This window comes from Bufo gargarizans, chromosome 2 (assembly GCF_014858855.1).
Source record: "Bufo gargarizans isolate SCDJY-AF-19 chromosome 2, ASM1485885v1, whole genome shotgun sequence".
NCBI lineage: Eukaryota > Metazoa > Chordata > Amphibia > Anura > Bufonidae > Bufo > Bufo gargarizans.
In genome coordinates this window covers 616,374,251-616,391,603 of record NC_058081.1, presented here as the reverse complement: position 1 = coordinate 616,391,603, position 17,353 = coordinate 616,374,251, and the positions used below count along the sequence as shown (strand labels likewise).

The window sequence follows — 17,353 nt, the reverse complement described above, 5'->3', positions numbered from 1 at the left end:
AGCTCCAGTGATCGGTCAGCCCCTTGTTACCTCCTCTCCAACCAATTCTTGCAGCATCTGCTGTGCAAAACAGATGTCAGTCTCTTTAGGCAAGTCTATGAGACTCACATCGAGGCGGTCTGAGGCTTGCATGGAGACTTGTTTCTGGTCCTCAATGGAGATGTTGTGTGAATTGTCTAGTCAGAGCAGGAGTCACGTGGTGGCCAAGAGCTCATACTTCTGCAATAGAGCAGCAAGTAAGGTGATTGCACTATCCTGTATAATACTACCATGTGGTTCCATCCACAGATGTATTTCTCCACTAAACAAGCAGTGAATTAAATGAGAGGATGATGGGGAGCACTACCACCAACCTAAGGAGTAGCCGCCTATATCCACTGACTGTTATGGTTGGTCGGTCCCATCTGGACACGTATGGTATATGGATAGGCTTGCTCTCCAGGGACATATTCTCGAGATACTACTGGGTCTCAGAGGGATCTGCACCCATCAGACTTTTATGGCATATCCTATTGATATACAGACCCCTCCCCCCACAGTCTTATAATTTAATGTCAATGTAGTAATGATACCTGCAGAATTTATCAGACAAATGCTCGTATAATCTGAAGCAGCACTGGTAGTTCACAGCATGAGGACAGGTTCCTGCAGGGAACCGGGGCATTTGTGATAGCATTACAGAAAGGAGTGACACAAAAGTGACCTTACACTTTTGGGTATCGCACTGAACATCACAGGACATAAGGAATTGCTTTGCCATGTTAATACTTCATATTGTGCAAGAAGGTGATGGCAGCAGAGCTTCAGATAAATGTGCCGTCCACTTTAAGATGGTGAAGGTCAATCGAGATCTAAAGTATCTTTACATTGTGGCTGCGACTCCAGATTTGCTACAAGTTACAGCTTTTATACTATGCTCAGACCTGTAGTCACACAAGATGTACACCACAGACCATGGACCTGCGTTCTGTCTCTGGGAAAGGTAGGTAACCAGAAATATGACCACCAGTACATCTCCAATAGGTATGGTCACCCAGCTTTAACTGACCCCTGAACAGAAAATCTGCTGCACTGTGAGATGTCCGCCACACAAATATGTTTGAGGAGATTTGCCAGGAGATTTAGGGCTCTAAGAAAATCTAGGAACCACCTTTGTGGTGATGGCAGCAATAATTAGTTATCCAGTCCCCCCCCTGCAAAAAAATAATAAAAACAGGATAGCCTGCTTAAAATGTTTACAGAAGAGAACAAAAAACATGTTATATTTACCAGAGATTTTATGCTCTTGAATGTTAAAGTGGATGTCAACCTTTTATCATGTTATTTTGCAAGATATCTTCTTTACACTGTATAGACAGGGGTAAAGGATACAATTCCTGCAGCCACCAATAGGGGGAGCTTTCTGCATACTGTGTAATTATTGAGTTAACCGATGCTCAGTAAACTCCCTCATGCAGGTAACTCATATTATATCATTTCATGCTATGGGGGAAATTTATCATGAGTGTATTTTGCCGTAGTCTGCTGGCGTACTTTGTACCAAATTTATCAATGTCGCCTGGAGAGTCTGGGACTTAAAAAAATAAATAAAAAAATCTCGGTGATAAATCTGGGGTGAAACTCATTAACATAGCCAACCACACTCACTTTTCAAAACTGGAGTGGTGTAAAAAGTGGCAAAGTCCCTTTTTTGCAACTTTTTGAAGCCAGAATTCTGCAGTGCAGGGTGTGATAGCTTCTCTCGCCCCCCCCCCCCCCCCATGTCTAAGAAATTAATCAGCACCAAATGTATTACCCATTTACAAAAAAAAAAAGTTCATTCACTTCAAAAACAGAAAGCATAAAGTGTGTAATTCTCATATGCAGCAAGAAATAAGGCGAGTAAGGCTACTTTCACACGAGCGTTTTTACGTTTTCCGGTATTGAATTCCATCATAGGGGCTCAATACTGGAAAAAAAAACGCTTTGTCCCTATTCATTGTCAGAGGGGACAAAACTGAACAGAACGAAATGTTCCCAAATGCATTCTGTTCCGCTGCAGTCCCAGACAACATGTCTTAGTTTGCTTTCGGTCATGGGATGTGGAGCAAGACGGACCCGTTATGACCCCCAACGCAAGTCAATGGGGACGGTTTTCTCTGACAATAGAAAACGTTGACTTTCAATTAAGTTAATGACGGATCCGTCTTGGCAATGTTAAATATAACACAACCGGATCTGTTCATAACGGATGCAGACGGTTGTATTATCAGTTACGGAAGCATTTTTGCTGAACCCTGCCAGATCCAGCAAAAACGCTAGTGTGAAAGTAGCCTTAAGCAGAAGCCCAATACTGAACCTACAGAAAATACATTTTTTTCATAGGTGGAATCAGTGTCATGTTCTCTTCTTGAAACTGTTTAAATTTCATAGTAAAATATGGAATTCTCATGCAGCACTCAAAAAAAAAAAAAAAAAACAAGCGGCACTGAAGAACATTTTGTAACTCTTTATTAACAGTTAGAATTCCTCATAGCTACATCACATGCAGCTACCAACATCAGTAATTCCTCGCTAGAATCGCTCTCGATTTGAAGTTGGGTAACAGTACAAGAATCTGGGTCCTACGTCTGGTCAGTGACAGGCGTGGCACGGAGCAATTACTATTAACTGGTGAGCAATTACTATTACTAATAACTGGTGATCGGCGACCCATGAGGTTTGCTGTAAGGCCAGCTTCACCCATCTAGGTCAGGAAGGGAGAGAGGTCCCAACAGTTCCTACCAGAATGGACACCTGGAGAAAATAATAAAAATAAAAATACAGTGTTAATGAAAACTCAAATGTACCACTAATATTACAAAAGTCATTGGGTTCTGGAGTAAGGCCTTATGCACACTACAGTATTTTTTTGTGGTCCGCAAAAAGGGGTTTTGTTGTTCCGTGTCAGTTTTTGTTTCCGTGTGTCTTCCTTTATTTTTAAAGGAAAGTATAAAAAAAAAAAAAAAAAAATAAAAAAAAAAAAAAGTTTAGTTTGCCATGCAAAAGATAGGGAAAAAAAAAACGGACGTGGACGGCAATCTTTTGTGCATCCGTGTTTTTTCACGGACCTATTGCCTTGAATGGGTCCGCGAACCGTTGTCCGTGAAAAAAATAGGACTGGAAACACTGATCATGGACGCGGATGACAAACTGTGCATTATCCGCGTTTTCCACGGACCCATTGAAAGTCAAATGCATGAGGTCAAATGCATGAGGCCTAACAGATTTTTTTGCTGCTGGGATAGGGATTTTAACCACCTAATGACCACCCATAGACTAAACATCCTATGGGTGCTTGTTTATCTCTGAATGGACATTTTAGGATGTCCATTCAGAGATGGCAGCTGCAGAGCGGGGGGGGGGGGGGGGGGGTCGGGGATATCAGAGAGAAGGCAGGGCACACCAGAGAGAAGGCAGGTTAGATTCCTGACCCGGCCACAGACCTCGATCAGCCCTGTACTGAGGCTGTACAGTCTGGGGGGGGGGGGGGGGGCTTTCCCTGTAACTGGGGCTACTATGTCAGTCCCAGTTACAGGGGAAATCAATAGTGAAAAAAAAAATCAAATAAAATGTGACGTTAAATGTCCCCAGAGGTCTTTTATGACCTTATGGGGGGTGGAAAGTGTAAAATAAAAAAAATTTAAAAAAGGTTTCACATGTAAAAAATGTAATCCCCAATTAAGAAATTTAAAAAAAGTTTATAGAAAAAAATAAGACATGTTTGGTATTGCCACGTCTGTGACGGCCCCTTAAAGTGTAATAATGAATGATAAAAAATAAAATAAAAATCATATGTATGCATATGGAACCAATCAAAACGTCAACTCTTCCTGCAAAAACGAGCCCCTGCACAAGACGATCGTCATAAAAAATAAAATTTGGTGTTTTAGAAAATGGAGACGCAAATACAATAAAAAAAAGCTTTATTCTGAAAAACAAAGAAAGTAGACATATTTGATATCACCGAGTCTGTAACAACCTGCTCTATAAAAATAGCACATGATCTACCTTGTCAGATGAATGTTATAAAAAAAAAAAAAAAAAAAAGGAAAATGACATTTACACAATGATGCCAACATAAAGTAGACATATGGGGAATGTTAAGTAATAAACGAGGTATGTGTCACGAGATAATCTCAGAATGGCTTGGATAAATAAAAGTGTTCCAAAGCTATGGGGGGGGGGGGGGCTAAATAGCCTGGTCTGGAAGTGGTTAAGCCGATTAGTTTCACAATATATCTTGCTTAGGATCGGCGCTCCAAGTTTTCTTATACAGAGCTCCAATTACCCCTGCTCTTCTTCACATTATCAGAGTTCAGTGATAAAATCTGGCTGCTTGTATCCACCACTAGGTGGAGCCAACATCATATGGATTTACACAATTCACAGTGAGCTCCCCCTAGTGGTGACAGCTGAATGGTCACAAATGGAGATCGAACAAGAGCGTATAAAGATATATAATGAAATGAATTACCAAAGAATTTCTGACCCGAAAACTAAATGATGGCAAAAGTTAAAATGACACAAATTATTTCCTGGTGGAGGTACTTTACAATGTTTAATGAATACGAGATAAGACTTACCATCCAATATAACACTGACAAAGATTCTCGTGGGAAGTGGCTTGTTTAATTAATAGTTCTACCTGTGTAGCCACATCCAGAGTCTCTTCATGAGAAAAGTCTCGCCCTGAGAAAGAAGAGCACCTTAGTTATCAGTAATATAAAAATATAGGTACACCCCCAAGCGTGTCATCTGCACAGAAATGATAAGCCTCCCACTGTCAACCATCAAAAGACTCTTTTGGGAGGAGGGGGGAGACCAGGTACAAGTTTGTACAGGGGACATAACCCCCAGTCCTCTCATAAGTGCCTCTGACCTATCCGTTTTCCCATGGAGTCGTCTGAATTTACCTGTTAGCTTATCTCGAACCCTGTTGATAATCTGAATGGCTTTTTTATTCAGTGCTTCGGGCTGCACTAAACCATCACCAACTGTAAGGAAGTGAGAACAGAATTATTACAATACTAAATATCACATTAGCAGCCTATATGTGAATAGTCTGTCATTTAAAAAAAAATTTTTTTTTTTACAAGAAACAGGTGAATGGTTTTCCGGATATCATTATTGAAGTCGCTCCATGTATTCTACATCCTGTCCTGGCTCTTTAATTTCCTTTTTGGATGTTTAGCACAGCAAAACAGACTGAACTTTCGCAATCCAACTCAATTAGAGCATTACACTGATAAGTAGAATGCTTTTTCTGTGGGCATCTTTATTATTGTGGAGTGAAGCGAGCGTTGGATGCTCCATTTAGTCTCCGTACAGTATTAAGGCCCCATTCACACGCCCGTAACATGTTTTGCGGATCCACAAAACACGGACACCGGCAATAGGCACTCCGCATTTTGCAGACTGCCCATCGCCTACACTAATAGAATATGTCTATGCTTGTCCGCAATTGCAGACAAAAATAGGGCATGTTCTATTTTTTTTTCAGGAACGGAATTGCAGACCCGGAAGTGCGGGTCCGCAATTCCGTATCCGGGCAGCACATCATGCTGCTCCATAGAAATGAATGAGTCCGCAATTCCGTTCCGCAAAATGCGGAATGAAATTTGCTGACGTGTGAACGGGGCCAGCTCTGATGAGCCGAAGTTAGTTATTCACGAAGTCGCGCGTGACTTCGTTGAATAACTTCGGTAGTTGATTTTTAAAGTGGAAAACCACTTTAAAACTGAACTCTGCTTTGGTTCAGACTAGTACCTCGGAACAGAAGCCGATAAGTGGTTTCCACTTTAAAAATCAACTACCGAAGTTATTCACCAAGTTGTGCGTGAATAACTAAACTTTGGTTTACCGGAGCCCATACATTTTAATACTGTACGGAGACTGATCTCCGTACAGTATTAATCCGAAGTTTTGAAATAAGAGACTTCGGCTGTAGCATCCGAAGCTCGCTTGGCTCAACATCAATCTTTATCTAGGCCTATAAAGAAAACAGAGGTGTCATACTGTTATCCCAATTCTAAATATACTATTATAATAAGGATAACATCTTCCCCTCAGAAGGAGTAATCTGACAGTTTTACCGAAGCTTTATCCCTCTGTTGACTGCTAAATACAGTATTTTGTATTTATTTTCAATGCCATAGTACTGCGAAAATGAAAAAACAAAAAAAAAATTGTAAAAATAATTTTGTATGCTTAGTTTTTTTTTGTTTGTTCTTTAAAGTCTAAACAAACAAAAACAAAACAGTTTTCTACGCATATTGACTTGAAAATACTCCTTTTTGAGGTGTCCTTTTAAATATTTATTACAGGGGTTATCCAGTATCTACTACAGCCCCCCATATGCCGGGCCTCCTCTGTGGGAATATAGTTACCCCGCTCCCTGCTCCGCACTGCCGCTTCTCCATGTACATGGATGAAAACAGCCAAGAGGGGGAAGCAGCCAATGGCAGGCGGGGATGGGGCCTCTCTAGCGTCACCCACGGTGCTAGGGAGGCTCATACCCGCGCCCACCTGCCATTGGAGTTTGCCCGCCTAAAGACAAGAGCGGGCATAGGGTACTTGTCTTCACAGTACAAACCGATATGGTTAGAGCCAGCAGGCTCTGGAATACTAGTGCGCCATCACACAACTCTGAGGCCAGGATATGAAACCAGATGGTGTATTGACAAACTGAGACTGCCCTGATGTAGACATAGCAGAGAGGCGGCAGCTGAAGACTGTCTCCCTGGTTCCTAAAAGACTCTGAAATGTTTCCAGGAGCTCCTGCAGGTTACTAGTGACTCATTAGTGATCATTGGTAGGAAACTGGTAGGACAACAACTTGAAGTAAATTGTGCAATTGTTGGTGAGGTGACAGATCGGGGCCGAAACCCCTGTGGGAGTAGCTTGAGAAGCTGGTACTGGCACTGTGGCTACTGCTGGTGGTTTGCGGTACTGCTGCAGCAGCTGTCAGGGCATGAAACCAGGTGGACCTGCCATGCATAATGTCCAGTAGATGATTATGGCAGTCAGACTGTAGAGCCAGCTCTTGAATTACTTTCAGGGAAAGCCATTTGGGTTGGGTCAGTGGGATCCATGACCAGAGCTTACTGTTACAGACAGTGGGCGTGGACCCACTGTGCCAACTAACTGGCTTGGCTTTGAGCTAAACCTAAGGGCAGTGTTCCGGTATTCACCCTCTAACTCCTGTGGATCAGCTGCCATATACATGGATTAGAGACACCAGTGCGAACCACCAAGGATTAGGTGACAATCGATGTCAGGAAACAGACCTAGATCAGGGCCGGCAAAGTTCATGCATATTCATAAAACTAATCTGAGGTCAGGGCAGGCAGCAGAGTATCAGATTAGATAAACAGGCAGACGTTCCGTACGAGGCAGACAGAATAGCACACATTTACTGGATAACTAGACAACTAGGAACCCAAGCTCTGGCAAGGAGTGAGAGGGCAGAGCAGCATTTATAGCAGAAGCTGATTACAATTCGAAGCAGCCATGCCAGGAGGACCGTAATGGGAATAGTAGTAGCTCAATGAATAATGTTCTTAATAGTGACAAACATGGTCAATGTAACAATGATGAGAAGAGTTACATAGAACACTTACTGTATGTGTGTATGGACTCTGGAACTGTACTTCCGGGCTTCTTATGAGCAGTTTCACCAAGCTCAACAGTCTCCAGCATTTCTGAGGAAAAGAAAGATCATAACATTGAGGAAACGTTTTCACTTCTATGACATACATTAGAGCTGCGGTGCGGTCTTCTTACTGTGCTGTATAACAAGTGGTGGATTGGAAAAGTTCAGCAACATGAGGGAAAAATAATTCACTCTCTCAATTTTGTCATTAGAGTGTATCCAGCAAAATGGACTGGTGTGGAAAACTGAGCAGGATGGGACTGTTGAACAGGGCACACGGTAGGACATTATATGGCCAAGGGTTGTCCTGACAACGTTTGCTCTTGCTGTGCTGCTTGTGCTATGTCAGGTAGACTTATGGAAAGTCAATTTAGATGCAGAGGTCCAACTTGCAGGTCACCCACTTAAGCCCTGAGAGTAAAGGGTTTCTTGCATGGGATGACTTGAGGACCACGTAGACATGGAAAATACCTACTGAAATTAATTACAACTGACTGCATATGCATGGCTCTCTTCAAAGAAAATGGGGCGGGACTGAGCCTGGTCCTATGCCCATCTTTTCCTTGAGACAGACCACCAGCTAGGTCCAGCTTCATAACCAATGTATCCAAAACTTAAAAAAATAAAATGCGGACCTATAGTTGTGGTCAACATTGGCACCCATGACTGTTTAGTTTAAAAAATATATATCTTCAGAAATAAGTGGATATTTACTTATTTACCAAGTTCTGTTCTGGCCCTTTGTTTACATGCAGTTGCAGAGCTGTGGGGTGTGTAACAATCATCTCTGAGGGTGTCAGCAAAGACAGTCTTTCCCCTCCTCCGGTTCTGCAAAGGGAGTGAATAAAATGTCTCCCCTGTCCGCAGGGATACACATGTATGTGTGGGACTACAAGTCTCAGATGTACACACAGAACTTTCCCTCTACCTGTTCTTGTGCAATGCCAAGTAGACACTTTCTCACAGCCAGCAGAACAGTACAGGAGAGAACTCATCTGATCTTTGTAGGGGTGAGGAGGGAAGGAATATCCTGTGCACAGCATTTGTATCATCAGTGCCTGGAGAAGATTAAACGCTGTAGCTGCTCAGTACCTGAGACAGAGCCTTCAACCCAGAGTTGCTGATGGCAGAAAGGGTTAAAATTTGCTGAAGAATCCAGTGGGAGGGGAAACACAGGACAGACAGCTTGGCCAGTGCAGGGGTCGTGGCTTGTCACTCCAACCAGCACAGCCTTCACAGTGACGCCCAGTGCACAGAGGCAGACCTGCTCCTCCTGCTCCCTCAGGCTTGTGCACAGAACGTCATCAGAGCAGGGGATGAAGCTGAAATTACAGGTCATGTGACCTCCGCTAACTAGGAATTGAAAAGCCCTTACATTTGCTTAGTTAGAAACATACAAAGAACAAAAAAATAAATAACTTGGACATCCCCTTTAACATGCAGAGGTGCCAATAATGTTGACAATTGTATGTGTCCCCGAGGTTACAGCTTATTCTCATCCTCTAGAGATAGAAGGATACAAGCGAGGTGGCCGGAGAGTGGCACTATACACCAAGTGGCCGGAGAGTGGCACTATACACCAAGTGGCCGGAGAGTGGCACTATACACCAAGTGGCCGGAGAGTGGCACTATACACCAAGTGGCCGGAGAGTGGCACTATACACCAAGTGGCCGGAGAGTGGCACTATACACCAAGTGGCCGGAGAGTGGCACTATACACTAAATGGCTGGAGAGTTGCACTATACACTAATGGTTAGAGAAAACAATTTGCCAAGTTACTTCATTTTTATTCTAGAATTGCTGGGGGCAATAAAAGAAATGACTGTGAAGGTGAACAAGTCCTTTATATCATTTAGAAAACTTTGTTTATGTTCCGTAAAACTTTAATGCCTGTCTGTTCTATACTGGATGACATTATGAACCCAGGATGTGAGGACACAGTATTAACGATGACCTCTTTATATGAGCTGGGATGCCAAGTTTAGTAGCGCTACAGCCTTCACTCAGCTCAAAGCACAGCTCCATCTATTTCATAGCAACTGCTTGGTATCTGAGCTCAACCACATTCACTTCTATGTGGCTGAGCTAAGCCTAGGCCATGTCACCAATGAACGTGATGGCACATAGCCTAGGCAGAGCTGCGAGAAGGCCGCAGCACTACTCCAGGCGTTGGTGCCTTGTCAAACAGCTGATTGGCGGGGATCCTAGGTGTTAAATACCCACTGATCAGATAATCTCAGAAAACCCCCTTAAAAGGGAATCTGTACAATGATGTCCTCACTGAAGGCAGCATAGTGCAGTGACATAACCACTGATTTCCAGCAGTCGATCACTTCTGGGCTGACAGTACAAAAGTCTCGGAAAATCCCTTTAAGACCTCCTTATACATTACACTATTGTTGGCTGAACCTGCCGTTTTCAGAGCGGCTAGACTACAATGCAATGTGTATGGGGCGCTCCTGACTCTTCACCAGCAGATGATGTTGGAGGGGGACAGAAGGATTGGGGGCATTCCCTTTGTTCTTCAAGGAGATGGCTGTCTCCCCTCTCCCCATTGAAAACACATACAGGCTTGACTGAGTGAGTGTGCAAGTTGGAAGAAATAGCTGTCCCCTGAACAAGAATTTACTTGACAGCTACTGAATGTATACGGGCACCTTTAACACAGAAAACCCACTGATTGGCATTGTGTAATGTTTTCCACTGTGGTGGTGCTGTAGAGAAACTGACCCCCTGCCACCAGAGTTTCCCATAGATAACAGTCTTGCGTTCTGAGCCCAGGAGGAAGAGACTGACTAGCTTATTGTCAAGGGACCTCTCTACCAAGTAGGGATTGTCCAATTAGATTTTTATTTTATTTTTAAAGGGTTTGTCCGGGTTCAGAGCTGAACCTGGACATACCCATCTTTTCACACAGGCAGCCCCACCAAGATGAGCATCGGAGCATTTCATGCTCCGATGCTCTCCTTTGCCCTGTGCTAAATCGTGCAGGGCAAAGGCATTTTCAGGAGATCCGGTAACGTACCAGGCTCCCCTTAGGGCTGCCAGGCGGAGGCTTCTAGTGCGGGCTTTAGCACTGCCCTAGCCTGTAAAACGGCTAGGGCAGCACTAAGGCCGGCCCATTAGTGCCGGTGAGGTCACCGAAAACACTGCTGGGCGGAAGCCTCTGCCTAGCATTGTGCCTAGGTAAACAAACAAGCCCTTGCCCTGCGCGATCCATGAAATGCTCCGATGCTCATCTTAGTGGGGCTGTCTGGGTGAAAATATGGGTATGTCCGGGTTAATCTCTGAACCCAGACAACCCCTTTAAGAGGGCCTGTAACCTCTCCTGACAAGTGTTTTAGTAACTTCTTGTAGTAACAGTTTTGGAGGATCTATTCTTATGATTCTAGCTTTATTTTACTTCTATCATGCTGGGCCCTTCGTAGTATTATGTAAGAGCTGAGCTCTTGTCTACTGCTCCCCTTCACCATTCACAGCATGCAGTCACAAACACAGTAAAACTGCAGCTTCTCTCCTGTTTACGGTTATTGTACACCACGTTTCTCTGAGTATTTACGGAGAGCCTACAGGCAAGGAAAGGGCTCCTGGAAGGTGAGGAATACGTCAACTTCTAATATTGTACATGCACTAGAGATTTATGAAACACTGATGTACGCCTTCATTGTTGGTCTTCAGTACAGAGGCTCCATGGACATTGCTAGATTTTTTCAGGTTAAACTCACCCACAGACTGTCCGGCCGAGTACGAGTCTGTCCGTGTACGAGAGCGTTTGGTGCCTTTTATATTGGCTGTGAAAAGATTATTATATAGACAGTGGTGAGAGGCTGGGTGACGATTTGACTCTGATTATCATGCAAATCAGCATGGATACATCTAAAGGAACTCATCGAGAAGAGTAATTATTTGGCTTCCAAGGGTGTGGCAAGATGTAGCGGACAAATGTGGCTGTGTGACGTAAAACTTCTCAGAACTGCACCCACCATGATCTGCTGATCACTGGGGTGGCTTTCTTGTAAAAATGTGTTTTTGTGTTGAGACAATTGCTTTTTTGTAATAATTCCTCACAGCTCTCTAGATCTCTGCTTGTTGTCATTCAATAGGAATCTTCATTGTGTTCATCCAGTAAGAATACATGCAAGTTATTATACATTATTGTGGGCATATAGATACAAGACACAGGTATGAGCTAAATAGACAGATCTAAAATGAGAACAGATACGAGACAGATTTGAGATACCAACAAATGAGTCAGATGAGTCAGATACAAGATTCCAACAGATATGAGATACCAACAAATATGAGGTACCAACAGATATGAGTCAGATATGAGATACCAAAAGATAGACATGAGATAACAGATATGAGATAGGCCAACAGATATCAGCTAGATGGTTAGATAGGTAGAAAGCTAGGCATGAGATACCAACAAATTTGAGATAGACAGATATGAGATAAAAGACAGACTACATAGACATGAGATAACAGATATGAGATAGACCGACAGATGGATAGATAGATATCCCTTGAACTTTTCCACATTTTTTCACGTTACACCCACAAACTTAAAGTAGCACTCCCACAAAAATGTTTATTCTCTGACCTGCTAGAAAGGTGCATGTTGTAAACTAGTGAATGTAATCTTCTTACCAGTGACTGTATCCGAGTTATGAACTCCCTTCTGATCCTCAGCTGTGTCATGTGACCAAAATTCTGATTTCCAACTGACACTGAACAGGAAATAGTTTACTTCTCTACTCATTCCTATGAGACGGACATTGAGGCTCCCAAAGGAATACAAAGAGAAACTGACTTTCTGTCTACACATAACATAAGATGTTGTCTTTTTTGGTAAGTCTGATTGCTGGTCACATGACACAGCTGAGGATCAGAAGGGAGGGGATAACTCACAAAATCAGGCATTGCTAAGAAAATTACCTATCTACACTTTACATCATTACCATTCTAACATGTCAGCATAAAAAATAAAAAAAATGCAGGAGTGCTGTCTTAAAAAAATATAGCACTGAAAATCTGATGGGCAGCAATATATAGCTAAGCAAGTTTTATGCAAAAAAAAAAAAAAAAAAATGAAAAAAATCTATTTCCTCATTTCCCTGGTTCTTTTATGGCCCTTTGTTTACATGCAATATAAACAAACAATCTCTGCCCCTCCCCCTGCACTGCTAAGGGAGTGAATACAAGAGCTGCCCTGAGTGACATGTCTGCCTGCTGGGAGACTCTGCAGCATGTTGTATGTGTAGGACTACAAGTCCCCGCTGTACAATGACACTGCTAAGGGAGTGGATACAAGAGCTGCCCTGAGGTGCTGGGAGAAGCAACAGCAACTTGTAAGTGTAGAACTACAAGTCTCACTTGTATAATGACACTGCTAATACACACAGGATCTTCCCCCTACCTTCTTGTGCAATGCTCTCTCTAGTCTGTCAGATCCTGTGCCCAGAATTGTCACTGCTGCAGCCAGCTACCCAGTATGTGCAGCTGAAGGGGTTAAGAATCTTAGGAGAGAGAGAGCAGACTGCATTGAAGGGGGCGTGGCCAGCACAGTGACGTCTCGTTTACAGGCTTGTAAACAACCTTTATCAGAGCAGGGAGAGAAGCTGACATCACAGGTCATGTGACCCTCAGTGAAATCTGAGAAACCAGCCACTGGAGATAAAGTGAGTTAATTGGAAAGCTGTTACATTTTCTTAGTTAGGAACATAGAAAAAAAAAACAAAAAAATAATTCGGATAACCCCTTTAAATGTATTTCATTGGGATTTTATGTGATAGACCAACACAAAGTAGCAAGATGTGTGAAAAGAAAATGATACATGGTTTAAGATTAACCCCTTTGGGACCCATGACTTACCGGTACGGCATGGATCCCGAGTCCTTAAGGACCCATGACGTACCGGTACGTCATGAGTTTAAATTGAGATTGTGGCGCCCCAGGGGTTAATCCGCACAGGATGCCGGCTGAAATCATTCAGCCGGCATCCTGTCACAACGCCTGGGGGAGGGGGGGGGTCAAATGACCCCCCCGTATCGGCGATCGCAGCAAACCGCAGGTCAATTCAGACCTGCGGTTTGTTGCCATTTCAGCTGTTTCTGATCGCCGCGGACCCTGACCGCGGCGATCAGAAACTTTAGTGTGGCACAAATCTATAGTTATCACCCCCCCTGCACCCCAGCCTGGTGGGAGGTGCGGCAGGCGGGATCTCGATCCCCCGCCCGCCTCCCGCCGAATAATCGTTGGCTTCTAGTGGGTATACCAGGGTGCCAGCACATTGCTGGCACCCTGGTATAAACGGCTGACATCTGTGAATGGATGTCAGCCGTTTAACCCTTTCCATACAGCGGTCCGTACGGACCGCTGTATGGAAAGAGTTAACAGTAAGATGCGGCTCCCTCCCTCTCCCATCGGAGGGCTGCTGTGCCTTTGCAGCCCCCCGATGGGAGAGGGAGATAGCCTCCAGACAGCCCCCCGAAGCCCCATTCCTTACCCTTCCCCGTCTGCGAAGTTGTGGCAGACGGGGAAGGTTCCCATGGCAACAGGACGCCTGCTCAGGCGTCCTGCTGTCCATGGTGCTGAACAGATCTATGCTGAAAGCATAGATCTGTTCAGTGTAAGTAAAATACAGTACAGAAACCTATATAGGTTCTGTACTGTATTATGCAGACACCAGACCCACTGGATCTTCAAGAACCAAGTGGGTCTGGGTAAAAAAAAAAAAAGTAAGAACAAGTGAAAAAAAAGTGAAAATCAAAACACACATTTATCACTAATTAAAAATGAAAAAAAATAAAATTCCCTACACATGTTTGGTATCACCGCGTCCGTAACGACCTGATCTATAAAACGGTCATGTTACTTTCCCCGCACGGTGAACGCCATAAAAATAAAAAAAATAAAAACTGAGAAAATTTAAATTTTGCCCACATTACTTCCCCAAAAAGGTAATAAAAGTGATCAAAAAAGTCGCATGTACGCCAAAATAGTGCCAATCAAACCGGCATCATCCCGCAAAAAATGAGACCCTACCCAAGATTAATCGCCCAAAAACTCAAAAAACTATGGCTCTTAGACTATGGAAACACTAAAACATCATTTTTTTTGTTTACAAAATTTAATCATTGTGTAAAACTTACATAAATAAAAAAAAAGTATACATATTAGGTATCGCCGTGTCCGTATCAACAGGCTCTATAAAAATATCACATGAGTTAACCCCTCAGGTGACCACCGTAAAAAAATAAAAATAAAAACGGTTTAAAAAAAGCTATTTTTTGTCATCTTACGTCACAAAAAGTGCAATAGCAAGCGATCAAAAAGTCATATGCACCCCAAAATAGTGCCAATAAAACAGCCATCTCATCCCGCAAAAAATGAGACCCTACATAAGATAATCGCCCAAAAACTGAAAAAACTATGGCTCTTAGACTATGGAGACAAACTTTTTTTGTTTTAACAATGAAATCATTGTGTAAAACTTACATAAATAAAAAAAAAAAAGTATACATATTAGGTATCGCTAGCGTCCGTGACAACCTGCTCTATAAAATTACCACATGATCTAACCTTTCAGATGAATGTTGTAAATAACAAAAACAAAAAACGGTGCCAAAAAAGCTATTTCTTGTTACCTTGCTGCACAAAAAGTGTAATATAGAGCAACCAAAAATCATATGTACCCTAAACTAGTACCATGAAAACTGCAACCTTATCCCGTAGTTTCTAAAATGGGGTCACTTTTTTGGAGTTTCTACTCTAGGGATGCATCAGGGGGGCTTCAAATGGGAGATGGTGTAAAAAAAAAAAAAAAAAAAAAAAAAAGAACAGTCCAGCAAAATCTGCCTTCCAAAAACCGTATGGCATTCCTTTCCTTCTGCGCCCTGCCGTGTGCCCGTACAGCAGTTTACGACCACATATGGGGTGTTTCTGTAAACTACAGAATTAGGGCCATAAATAATGTTTTGTTTGGCTGTTAACCCTTGCTTTGTTACTTGAAAAAAGATATTAAAATGGAAAATCTGCCAAAAATGTGAAATTTTATCTCTATTTTCCATTATATCTTGTGCAACACCTAAAGGGTTAACAAAGTTTTTAAAATCAGTTTTGAATACCTTGAGGGGTGTAGTTTCTTAGATGGGGTCACTTTTAGGGAGTTTCTACTCTAGGGGTGCATCAGGGGGCTTCAAATGGGACATGGTGTCAAAAAACCAGTCCAGCAAAATCTGGCTTCCAAAAACCATACGGCGTACCTTTCACTCTACGCCCCGCTGTGTGGCCGTACAGTAGTTTACGGCCACATATGGGGTGTTTCTGTAAACGGCAGAGTCAGGGCAATAAAGATACAGTCTTGTTTGGCTGTTAACCCTTGCTTTGTTAGTGGAAAAAATGGGTTAAAATGGAAAATTAGGCACAAAAATGAAATCCTCAAATTTCATCCCCATTTGCCAATAACTCTTGTGCAACACCTAAAGGATTAACAATTTTTGGGGGTATTACTATGTATTACAGAAGTAGAGAAACTGAAACTTTGAAATTTGCTAATTTTTCCCAATTTTTTGTAAATTAGGTATTTGTTTATGCAAAAAAAAAAAATTTTTTTTACTTAATTTTACCAGTGTCATGAAGTACAATATGGGACGAGAAAACAATCTCAGAATGGCCTGGATAAGTCAAAGTGTTTTAAAGTTATGAGCACCTAAAGGGACACTGGTCAGATTTGCAAAAGATGGCCAAGTCCTTAAGGTGAAATAGGGCTGAGTCCTTAAGGGGTTAAGGACTCAGCCCTATTTCACCTTAAGGACTTAGCCATTTTTTGCAAATCTGACCAGTGTCACTTTAAGTGCTGATAACTTTAAAACACTGACTTATCCAGGCCTTCTGAGATTGTTTTTTCGTCACATATTGTACTTCACGACACTGGTAAAATAAAGTAAAAAAAAATAAATAAATTTGCATAATAAAATACCTAATTTACCAAAAATTTGGAAAAATTAGCAAATTTCAAAGTTTCAGTTTCTCTACTTCTGTAATACCCCCAAATATTGTGATGACTTAACATTCCCCATATGTCTACTTCATGTTTGAATTATTTTGGGAATGATATTTTATTTTTGGGGGATGTTACAACGCTTAGAAGTTTAGAAGCAAATCTTGAAAATTTTTCTGAAATTTACAAAAACCCAATCTTTAGGGACCACTACAGGTCTGAAGTCACTTTGCGAGGCTTACATAATAGAAACCGCCCAAAAATGACCCCATTCTATAAAACTACACCCCTCAAGGTATTCAAAACTGATTTTACAAACTTCGTTAACCCTTTAGGTGTTGCACAAGAGTTATTGGCAAATAGGGATGAAATTTGAGAATTTCATTTTTTTGCCAAATTTTCAATTTTAACCCATTTTTTCCACTAATAAAGCAAGGGTTAACAGCCAAACAAGACTATCTTTATTGCCCTGACTCTGCCGTTTACAGAAACACCCCATATGTGGCCGTAAACTACTGTACGGCCACACAGCGGGGCGTAGAGTGAAAGGTGCGCCGTATGGTTTTTGGAAGGCAGGTTTTGCTGGACAGTTTTTTTGACACCATGTCCCATTTGAAGACCCCTGATGCACCCCTAGAGTAGAAACTCCATGAAAGTGACCCCATCTAAGAAACTA

The 17,353-nt window shown here is 42.4% G+C and overlaps 1 protein-coding gene across 1 annotated transcript in view; it reads right to left on the bottom strand.

The window, feature by feature from the left end:
• Positions 1-2,473: 2,473 nt before the first annotated feature.
• The window catches only part of MTOR (mechanistic target of rapamycin kinase), a 163,661-nt gene continuing 148,781 nt past the window's right edge, over positions 2,474-17,353 (bottom strand). The window contains 5 exon segments of the mRNA XM_044282096.1: positions 2,474-2,775; positions 4,605-4,710; positions 4,935-5,015; positions 7,641-7,721; positions 11,399-11,464. Coding sequence (XP_044138031.1) covers positions 2,760-2,775; positions 4,605-4,710; positions 4,935-5,015; positions 7,641-7,721; positions 11,399-11,464 — 350 coding nt within the window. The 3' untranslated portion in view covers positions 2,474-2,759.